Below are 11,247 nucleotides of genomic sequence, written 5' to 3' on the forward strand. Positions count from 1 at the left end.
AAAAAATATAATTGATGACTTAGAAATGATAAAAACAAATATGATAATTTTTAGGTTTTAATTTGTGTGTTAATCCAATTTAATCCGTCAAGGAATAAATAAAAGGTAATTGATTTTAACAACAACTATTTATTAGTATTTTTTTAGTTTTTTATTATAATTATTTATTATTAAAAATAAAACTTTTAACGTTATCCATTTGATGTCACACAAGTAAAAACGTTAAAAATATTGGTGACATCGGTCTCCATGTAACATAAGTTAAAAATAATTTTGACATTAATGGACCCAGCTTTGATGTTTTTCAACATTTGATTCTTCTATCTTTGTTTCCAACCCACACAATGTGTTTTAAAAATTGAATTAAATATATTTTTAGTTCTTTAACTTTTTGACACGAAATTAGAATTTGTCTATATCCAAAAACTTTGATACATGTTAGTTCCCAAACTTTAATTATATTAAAAAAATTACGTGTGAAATGCTTTTATATGTTAGCATTTGTATTGTTTACACCATTATATACATTTCTCTTTCAATGTCAGCTATGAAATGTGTTTGATACTTAAAAGAAATAACATAATTGTGTTTAAAAAATTATATTCATTCCTTTTTTAAGTTTGAGGGTTAAAATGTATCAAAATTTAAAACATGAACAAATTCCAAGTTTGCTTTAAATCACAGATATTAAAGACATATTTAATCCATAAAAATTTAATAGAAACAATGCAAGCCTCGTTTGCCTTCGTTATTCTTTCGTGCTTTCTCTTCCCATGTGACCAAGCAGGTGCAACGACAAGGATCAAATGTGAGTTTTGCTTCATGTAACTTGCAGGCGTTTCACTATGTTAGTTGATGTTTTTTTATTGTTTTGCAGAATGAATTTCCTCCAGCAATGCGTTTTCGAGGCTCGAAGGATCCCTTTCAACTAGCGATGACGAGTAACTAAGGTGAGTTTTGATTTATTTAAATCAAATGCATGTTGTTTCATTGCCTTGTTTGAGCTTTCGTTTTGATTGAAAGTTTTCGTGTAGGAGTACAAGGTTGTTGGTTTGGAGTACAAGGTTAGTTTTGGTTTTCTACAGACAAAAAAAAAATTTAGCAATTTGAGAATTTTTTTTTTGAAGAAACTTTCTTCACCAATGTAAGTTTTCTTTATTTTACATTTTGTTTCATTTAAATTTTAGGATATATAGCATCACAATTAGTTTTATGTGAATCTTAATATGTATATATGTAGATAAAAAAAATCATTTTAGATGTTTGATTAATTATTAGGTCTATTGTGCTTTATAATTTTAGATTTGTTAGATTTTTTTATTATTTTTAGGTGCAGTGTTATTTTATATTAAGATTTATTATAATTTTAGTTAAACATGGAGCAAACTTTAATTTTCAAAATTTAGTACAAAATGATTAAACTTTAGTTGTTTGTATTAAATCTTGAATTGTCCAATTGGACAGTTTGAAAAAATTATTTTTCACAATTCGCTATAACGTATACATCAAAGTTTATGCATAAATTTGATAAAATTTCAGTTAAGACCATTTTATGTTGTTATCTGGATACATACTTGATTTTGGTTATACGTAATCACTTTCATTTCATGTACTTCAGAGACCAAAGTGAAATGATGCAGAAATTTTATCAAATTTATGATGTTAGACTTTTTCATATATGTGTTAGCAAATTATGAAAAAAAAAATTCAATGACTAAGGCCTTAACTTCTGAGAGTTAAAAATTTGAAATTGATGAAGTTTGTTACAAACATAGTATGATTGAAATAGATGAATGAATGTCGCATTTGTGAAAAGTATAATAAAAGGGTTTATGAGTTTTGCAATATGCTCAAGAATACACAATATCTATGAATGAGACATATTCTTATCACTATTTTTGTTGTCCTAGTCAAATACATCAGGACTTGGACACAATGTGTGTGATCATCTATTCATCTTTAGTATAGTGAAGAATTATATAGTTTGGACTTGGTGTGGAAAAGTATCACACAAGCATACAAAGTCATGAGGAACCAATTATATGGACGAATGAATGAGTGCTCATTTAGAGAACATGATATTAATAAAATATGTTTCCCATATACAACCAAAACTACATTCCCTAATTCATGATGAAGGTGATAAGATTAACAATGAGTATGTGATCTTCCAAATGTAGTTCACCTTAGATTCCTTTTGGGCTTTCTCTTCTGATGAGGATGAAAAGAAAAGGTTGGCAATAATTTGTTTTGTCTCTACAAAATGGGGACTATAACCCTTTTACGTAACATCTATAAGTTACGTTCAGAATTGTAATATTTATAATTTGATCCCTCATCAAATTAAAAATATTGCTTATGGTATGTGTACAATTAACCTTTCATGGCGTATATGTCGTTAATAATAATTTTTATATTAATTGATGATATATCTTAAAGAAAGTATGCATTGGATATTTTGGAGCAATCTGGATTGATGAATTCAAATTTTTTAACACACTTATGAATCCTAATACTAAACTTCTACCAAATCAGGGGTAGCCTATGTCAAATCTCGAGTATTTTAGAAGACTAGTTGGAAAATTGAATTATCTTACAACTACTCGTTCTAACATTTCCTTTGCAGTCAGTGTGGTAAACTAATTTCTTAATTCTCTATGTGAAGATCATTGGAATGCATTCATCCGTATATTAAAGTACATTAAATGAGCTCCTAGAAAAGGGTTATTGTATGGTTCCAATAACCATAAAAAAGTTGTTTGTTATTCAGATGCTGATTGAGTAGGATCTTTTACTCATAGAAGGGCTACATCAAGATATTGTATTTCTGATAGTGGTAACTTGATCTTTTAGAAAAGAAGGAAACAATGTGTTATGGAAAGATTTGATGCAAAAGTAGAATATAGAACTATGACCTCAACCACTTGTGAACTTGTTTGCCTTAAAGAATTGGTTAAAGAGTTACAATTTGGAGATGTCACTTAAATGACACTTATATGTGACAATCATTGCTCTTCATATTAATTCTAATCATGCCTTTCATAAAAAGACCAAACATATTGAGATTAACTATCATTTCATTGGAGAGAAAATTGTATCTAGAAACATCATGGCTGAATTGGTTAACTCAAGTGATTAGTTAACAAATATTTTTACTAAATCTTTACATAGACTAATAATTGATTATATCTGCAACAAGTTTGATATATACAATTTGTATGTGTTGAAGTATAATGTCTTTATTTTATTATTAATATTTATGTTAGGGTTTTGTTAGGGGCTTCCCACCCTTTTATCTTTCAGAACTACTGTCTTCTATAAATACAATAGTAAGTTGTACCAGACTTGCTTAATCAAAATATAAGACTTTTCATTTTCTCTCAACTTCAAGTTGGTATCAAGATCCAGACCCTTGTGTCTTCTTCGTCTATCGTCGACAGCATCGTTTCTTTGTCTTTTTGTTGTTCGTTCCGTTGTCCGCCGCCATCGTCGTTGCTGTCTGCCGTCGCCGCCACCCAACGTCGCTTTCTCCGGTGAAGTCAAGGGTTAGGTGCACCTTGAGAAGCGCAACCAAACCCTAATGGTCCTGTCCTCCGAAGCCTCCGCACCAGATGCCACGCACCGCTTCTTTCTGGCCCGTCCGTCGCCGCCGCCCAACGTTGTTTTTTCCGGTGAAGTCAAGGGTTAGGTACGCCTTGAGAAGTGCAACCCAACCCTGGTGGTCCCATCCTCCGAAGCCTCCGCACCGGCCGCCACGCGTCGCTTCTTTCCGGCTAGTCTCGACCACGTGTTCTGCACGCGCCACCTTCCCGGTGCCGGAGTTACACCGCGTCACTACAAATCGTCTCGCCAGGGCTTCTTGAGTGTGTTTTGGTTCCTGTTTCTCTGTTTCGTTGGCTTGGGCTCATACCTAGGGTTTTCTTCCTCACGTTTTTGAAACCCTAAGTTCCATTTCTTCTCACAGTTTTAAAATGGCTTCTTCTATTGGAAGTAATTCCTCTTTATCTGTTACCCTATCATTACATCTGCAAAACTGAATTGGAAAAATTATTTATCATGGTCCTCTGCTGTGGAATTGTGGTTTCTTGGTCAAGGACACCATAATCACCTTGAACAAGATATTTCTATGGTCCCAGATGAAGAAAAATCCCAGTGGCAGAAATTAGACTTTCAGTTATGTGCTATTTTTTGGCAATCGGAGCAAGAGGTTCTAGATATCTTGAGACCTTACAAGACATGCTCCTCTTTTTGGAAAAGGACCCAAGATATTTTTGCTAATGTTGTACAACGTCTTTTCGATGCAACCAAAAGAGCAACTTCTCTCAAACAAGTCAACCATGATATGGTTTCCCATGTAGCAAAAGCTCGGGCTACGGTAGAAGAGTTAAAGAACTTCTTTGTAGCTGATTCATTAGAAAATCTCAACAGGTTTACATGGTCCTAATTTTGAAAAGTTTACACTCTGATTTTGATCATGTATGTGATCAAGTTTTAGTTGATGATCAAATCCTGTCGATGGATGGCTTAGTTACTCGACTCCTTCGGGTACCTATATTGGTAAAAGACGAGAATTTAAGTGATACTATTGAAACATCAGCAATGGTGACACCGCGAGGAAGAGGAGGAGGTAGGAGCAACCGAGGAGGACGTGGTGGTCGAAGTGGACGTCCTCAATGCTCATATTGTAAGAGAATGGGTCATACCCAAGATAAATGTTATTCCTTGCATGGCTTTCCAGACAAAGCTGCTCATGTGTCTAAATATGATAATTCAGAATCTAGAATTTTTGATGAAGAGTACCAAGAGTTTTTGAGGTACAAGTCTGAAAAATCTTCTAATCTTGGCCAATCCTCCTCAATGCCAAATGTGTCAACTGCCTACATCTCTCAATCTGTGGAAGGTCATAGTCCATGGATTCTTGACTCAGGTGCCTCATATCATATCTCTAGTAACATCCTTTCATTTTTTTCCATGTCCTCTCCGAAAACTCCTAATTTCATTACTGTTGCCAATGGATCCAAAGTTGCATCTCAGGGGATTGGCAAAGTTACCCTATCTCCTTCACTAAAATTGAATTCTGTTTTGTATATTCCTCATTGTCCTTACAATTTAATCTCTCTGAGTCGATTGACTCGTTCCTTAAATTGTTCTGTAACCTTTTCTGCTAATTCCTTTGTTATACAGGAACATGGTACGGGTCGTCTGATTGGAGAAGGACATGAGTCACGGGCTTAAAACCTAACTCCTCAGTTTCCTGTTTTGCAACTTCATCCCCAAAACTTTTGCATGATTGGTTAGGCCACCCAAGCTTATCTAAGTTGAAGATGATGGTTCCAAGTCTCAAACACATTCAAGTCTTAGATTGTGAGTCTTGCCAGTTAGGAAAACATGTTAGATCTTCCTATCCTAAAAAGTCTGAGACGTGATGTAATTTTGCCTTTTCAACTTTTCACTCTGATATTTGGGGACCAAGTCGTGTTACTTCTTTTGGTTTTAATTATTTTGTAACCTTCATTGATGAATTTTCTCGATGTACTTGGATTTATTTAATGAAAGAGAGATATGAACTTTTGGCAATATTTGTGTCTTTTTTTAATGAAATTAAGAACCAATTTGGGAAGACAATTAAAATCCTCAGAAGTGATAATGCTAAGAAATTCTTTTCTGCAGCATTTTCTTTATTCTTATCTTCCCAAGGAATTTTACACCAGTCAACATGTCCCCACACTCCACAACAAAATGGCATTGTAGAGAGAAAGAATAAACATCTCATTGAAATTGCACGCTCCCTGATGTTGAATATTAATGTTCCTGTTCATCATTGGGGTGATGCAGTCCTTACTGCTTGTTTTCTGATCAATAGGATGTCTTCTTCCTCTCTTAAGAATAAAGTCCCTCACTCTGTCATTTTTTCAAATGACCCTCTTTTCCATGTCTCTCCTCGTATATTTGGGTGTACTTGTTTTGTTCATAATGTTTCTCCAAGTCTTGATAAACTCTCTGCAAAAGCTATTAAGTGTATCTTTTTGGGATACTCTCTCCTTCAAAAAGGGTATAAATCTTATTCTCCCTCAACCAAGAGGTATTATATGTCTGCTGATGTCACATTCTTTGAAGATACACCTTTTTTCTTGTCCTCCATGGAGGACTGTTCATTTGTTCAACAAATGTTTCCTCAACCATCATGTGATTCCTTGGTTACTCCTGCTTCTTTACCTCAAACTCAAAATGCAAAGGACATTGTTCCTCCACCTCTTCTGGCATAATCTCAAACTCAGAACACTGAAGATCCTTGAGACTCAGATCCTCCTTCCTCAGATTCCCAAACCATGGATCCTTCATCCTCTTCACCCTCTCTTGACTCAGATAATAATTGGCCTATTGCCCTTCGGAAAGTTATTCGTTCTACTCGTAATCTTTATCCTGTTTATAATTTTTTGAGTTATCATCGTTTGTCTCCTCCATATTTCTCCTTTGTTTCTTCCTTATCTTCCAATAAGGTTCCTAATAATGTTCATGAGGCACTTGGTCATCCTGGATGGTGACAAGCCATGATTAATGAAATGCAGGCACTTGAACACAATGGCTTTGGAACCTTGTTCCTCTTCCTCCTGGTAAGAAGCCTGTTGGTTGTAGATGGGTCTATGCTATTAAGGTTGGTCCTACTGGTGCAATCGATCGTCTCACAGCTCGTCTAGTAGCTAAGGGATATACTCAAGTCTATGGCCTCGACTATTGTGATACATTTTCTCATGTGGCTAAAACCAGTACTGTTCGTATTTTGCTTGCTATGGCTGCCATTCGTCATTGGCCCTTTTACCATTTGGACATTAAAAATGCCTTTCTTCATGGTGATCAAGAAAAAGAGATATACATGGAGAAACCTCCTGAGTTTGTTGCTCAGGGGGAGTCTGGGTTAGTTTGTAAATTACATCGTTCCCTCTATGACTTGAAGCAATCACCTCGAGCTTGGTTTGGTAAATTTAGTTGGGTTGTGCAGAATTTTAGATTGAAACGATGTGAGGCGGATCATTCAGTATTTTATAATCATTCTTTTCCTGATAAAGGTGTTTATCTTATGGTCTATGTTGATGATATTGTCATTACAGGAAATGACGTCATTAGAATTGCTCAATTAAAGAATCATTTGTTCAACCGCTTTTAAACCAAAGATCTGGGTCGGCTAAAATTTTTCCTTGGTATTGAAGTGGCACAATCAAAGGAAGGTGTCATCATTTCACAAAGAAAATATGCTCTTGATATTTTGGAGGAAACAAACTTGACAAATTGCAAGCCCATTGATAGTCCTATGGACTCAAATCAAAAGTTAATGAAAGACCAAGGTGAACTTTTCTCAGACCCAGAGAGATATAGAAGGCTTGTTGGAAAACTCATCTATCTTACCATAACAAGACCTGATCTTTCTTATCCGGTGGGAGTTGTGAGTAAATTTATGCAAAATCCACATGTTGATCATTGGAATGCAGTGATTCACATTCTTATATATGTAAAAGGGAACCCAGGACAGGGATTGTTGTATGAGGACAAGGGAAACACTCAAGTTGAGGGATATTGTGATGTAGATTGGGCTGGTTGTCCAATTGATAGAAGATCTACCACAGGATATTGTGTTTTACTTGGAGGGAACCTTGTATCTTGGAAAAGTAAGAAACAAAGTGTTGTTGCTTGATCTAGTGCTGAAGCTGAGTATCGATCTATGGCTCTAACTACATGTGAACTTGTGTGGATTAGACAACTCCTGCAAGAGTTGAAATTTTGTGAAAATGAGCAGATGAAGTTGTACTGTGACAATCAAGCTGCCCTTCACATTGCCTCCAATACAGTATTTCATGAAAGAACAAAAGACATAGAGATTGATTGTCATTTTATCAGAGAGAAGTTATTGTCAAAGGATCTTGTTACTGAGTTTGTCAACTCTAATGAACAACTCGCAGACATTCTGACCAAATCTCTAAGGGGGCCTAGAATTCAATTTATATGTTCCAAGCTTGGTGCATATGATCTATATGCTCCAGCTTGAGGGGGAGTGTTGAAGTATAATGTCTTTATTTTATTATTAATATTTATGTTAGGGTTTTGTCAGGGGCTTCCCGTCCTTTTATCTTTCAGAACTACTGTCTTCTATAAATACAGTAGTAAGTTGTATCAGACTTGCTTAATCAAAATATAAGACTTTTCATTTTCTCTCAACTTCAAGTGTATGCATCAACTTAAGGAAAAATGTTAGATATATTAGATTATTAGATATCTTATTTTATATATTATCTTTATCTTCTTTATTATTTTGTCATTATTCTTTATTTGTATTTTGAGCTTAACTCATAATTATTATGTATATTTTCTACACAAGAAAAATTAATCTCAAACTTTTTTTTCACCATGATCAACATTAGTAAAAGTAAGAGTGGAATGTCAAATTTTGTATTACTAGAACTTAGAGTAAACTCACTTTATAACAGTATCTAACTATTGAAATTGTACACTCTGCTTGTGTGTCTGATATTCTTTACCCAAGTTTGGTTTGGCATGACTTTAGGACGAATTTGAAGCCCAGCTTTTAGCTCTTACTTGAAAAATATAAAAATAAACCTTTTTATATTATTTTTACTAAATAAAAGGTAGATAATATATTACTTACCCGCATAACAGCTATAAAAGTTGGTTATTTGCATTTCTGATTACCACAGATGCAGCATGCCCTCTCTTGAATATAGTTTTTCAGCAATATATGAATTTGATCGAGGGACAGGAAAAATTGAATCTTTTAAATTAATCCATGATTTGATGAAATATTTACATTGTCAACACATTATAATCAATGAACAACTATTTAGTTTTTAACTATACACTAATTTGGATATCAAATTTAGTCTTTTAGAGAAAATTATGTATAATTTATATATTTTAACATAAATGTGATTGTACATGTATTAGAGCTTATTACTGGGATATTCCAGAAAAGATTGATTTATAATTTTCTTGTTGAGATTATGATAGAACTGATTACTTCTTACTTGCAAGAGCAGAGTTACAGTTTATGCCAGTTAACAACACAATGCATATAGACGGATAAATTTTGTGGTTGACAGTTGATTCACTTTCCAAAATTTTCAGCATTATTACTTGCTTCTGCATCGCATGGCAACTGTTTCAATTTTTTTTATGTTTGGTTAAAATTTGCAGCATGTGCTGGAGCATAGCAAACCTTATGAACGTTCAGCTATAATCAAAGAATTAACTGGGCAAGTGCAGATGAGTCAGCAGAAGTTTGCCTATGATGTTATAGAAAAGTCTCTAGCAAAGGAGAAGAATTGATGTGATTTTGTATTGGGGTTTTTAAACTTGTAAAACTCTTTGGAACGAGGGGTTTCATGTCTCCTTCTTCTTGCAGCTACTGTGGCAAAACCTCATTCATCCGCGATGATGAATCTGGCGCGTTAATATGCTCTTCTTGCGGTTGCATTCAACAATTCGACCAATTTGAAGCCCAAATCGGCGGCATCGATGGACCCCAGGGTACTTTCATCCATGTCGGCACCGCCGATTCGGGCAGCGTATACTCTTATAGAGAGAAGAAACACTTTACCGCAAAAAGCACCATCGAGGAAGTGACCTACAGTCTAGGGTTATCTTCCAAGAACAGCGACGTCAGGAGCATGGTGTACACGATAACTGATGGTGAGTTTGGCCAGGGCGAGTGGTTCCGCGTGCCCATCGGCGCGTGCGCTTATGTTGTCATGCGGAGGGAGGACCGACCCTTGCCCATGGCGGAGATTGGCTCCACGGTGGGGTGCGACATCTATGAAATCGATAAGATGATTCAGCGTGTTGTTGATTTTTTGGATCTGAGAGCTGATTTTCCGGAGTTTGACATTGTGCATTCGTTGGAAAGAACAATTAAAAATTCGAGTATTTTTTCCTCTGTTGAGAGTGGTGTGATTGAGAAGATGCGAAAACAGGGGGTGTTTTTGATTCAATGTGCGGTGAAGTGGTTTTTGAGCACCGGCCGCCGGCCCCTTCCGTGGTGGTGGCGGTCTTGGTGTTTGTGGCGGAGTTGAATGGGGTCGTGGTGGTGATGGAGGAATTGGCTAAGGAAGTTCATGCTATTGTTTCAACTTGTAGGCTTAGATATAAGGAGTTGCTTGAGACGCTTGTGAAGGCTGCGCAAGTGTTGCCTTGGGGTAAGGATGTTACTGTTAAAAACATTATTAAGAATGCGCCTTTGGTGATTCGGTATATGGAGAGGAAGGTTATGTTGAATCCTGGGGAGACTCAGGAGAAGAGGAAGGGTCTTGATCGAGCTGCGGTGGACTTGGAGGATGTGGTTGCTGAATGCTTGAGACATGACAATGAATTTGAATATGGCGTTGATGGCGTGACTTCGCGTAAGGATTTCAAGTATTTTTCGTTGGAGAGTAAAAGTGTTGGGGATGCTGACAGGATGCAGATTTCCATCGAATGCTTGTTTGTGATGTATAAGAAGTTTTTAGATCGAAATCATTCTACTGAGTCATTGCGAGGGAGCAGGAATTCTCGGAAAAGGATTATTTTTCAATTTGATATTCTGGAGTGTAGGGAGTGGTGGGATGGAAAATCTGAATTGAGCAAGAAGCTTATGCTTAAAGAACTAATGGAGAAGGATGTTGGTGTGGATACAATGCCGCCATCGTTTGTCAATGGTCAATTGAAATGTAAAATGAGGAAGGAGAAAATCAATGCTGCTAAGTTGCGCATAAAAAGCATTACGCATCCAGTAGATGCTAATCTAGGTGATGTTTCTGTCCCTTTAGATAGCTCTTGTCCTAAGAGAAGGAGGAAGAGAAAAGGAATGGTAGTGGAAGATGTTGATTGGGAAGACCTTATTATTGAGACCCTTGTTCTTCATCAAGTAAAAGATGAAGAAATTGAGAAGGGGCATTACAATACCTTACTGGATCTACATGTGTTCAACTCTGGCATTGTATGAGAGGTTTCAGATATAGCGGCATTCTGTGAGAAATTTCAGATATATTGCTATCGTAATTATTAGTTAACATTTTGTCCAAGACAACCATCTAGAGCAGATTTTTTGCTGCTGCAAGTTTTGTACGAACATCTTTTTTTGTATGAATGATGATGGCAATTTTGTTTGTTACTTTTTAACAATTCAGGGACCTTAATCTACATACATGATATCTGGATACAATGATGATTCTATATACATCTTATTTTGGTTCTGCTTTTACT

The 11,247-nt window shown here is 35.7% G+C and overlaps 1 protein-coding gene and 1 pseudogene across 1 annotated transcript; both read left to right on the forward strand.

Moving 5' to 3' along the window:
* Positions 1-4,515: 4,515 nt before the first annotated feature.
* LOC148202972 (uncharacterized) lies at positions 4,516-5,222 on the forward strand. The gene is made up of 2 exons (XM_088108992.1): positions 4,516-4,927; positions 5,185-5,222. The coding sequence occupies exons 1-2, from the start codon at positions 4,516-4,518 to the stop codon at positions 5,220-5,222; spliced, it is 450 nt and encodes a 149-aa protein (XP_087965118.1).
* A 4,170-nt stretch (positions 5,223-9,392) lies between these two features.
* Positions 9,393-10,987, forward strand: LOC148202973 (plant-specific TFIIB-related protein PTF2 pseudogene; annotated as a pseudogene).
* Positions 10,988-11,247: the final 260 nt, after the last annotated feature.

Source organism: Vigna umbellata, chromosome 3 (genome assembly GCF_029865625.1).
Source record: "Vigna umbellata cultivar VRB3 chromosome 3, Vumbellata_1.0, whole genome shotgun sequence".
Classification (NCBI taxonomy): domain Eukaryota; kingdom Viridiplantae; phylum Streptophyta; class Magnoliopsida; order Fabales; family Fabaceae; genus Vigna; species Vigna umbellata.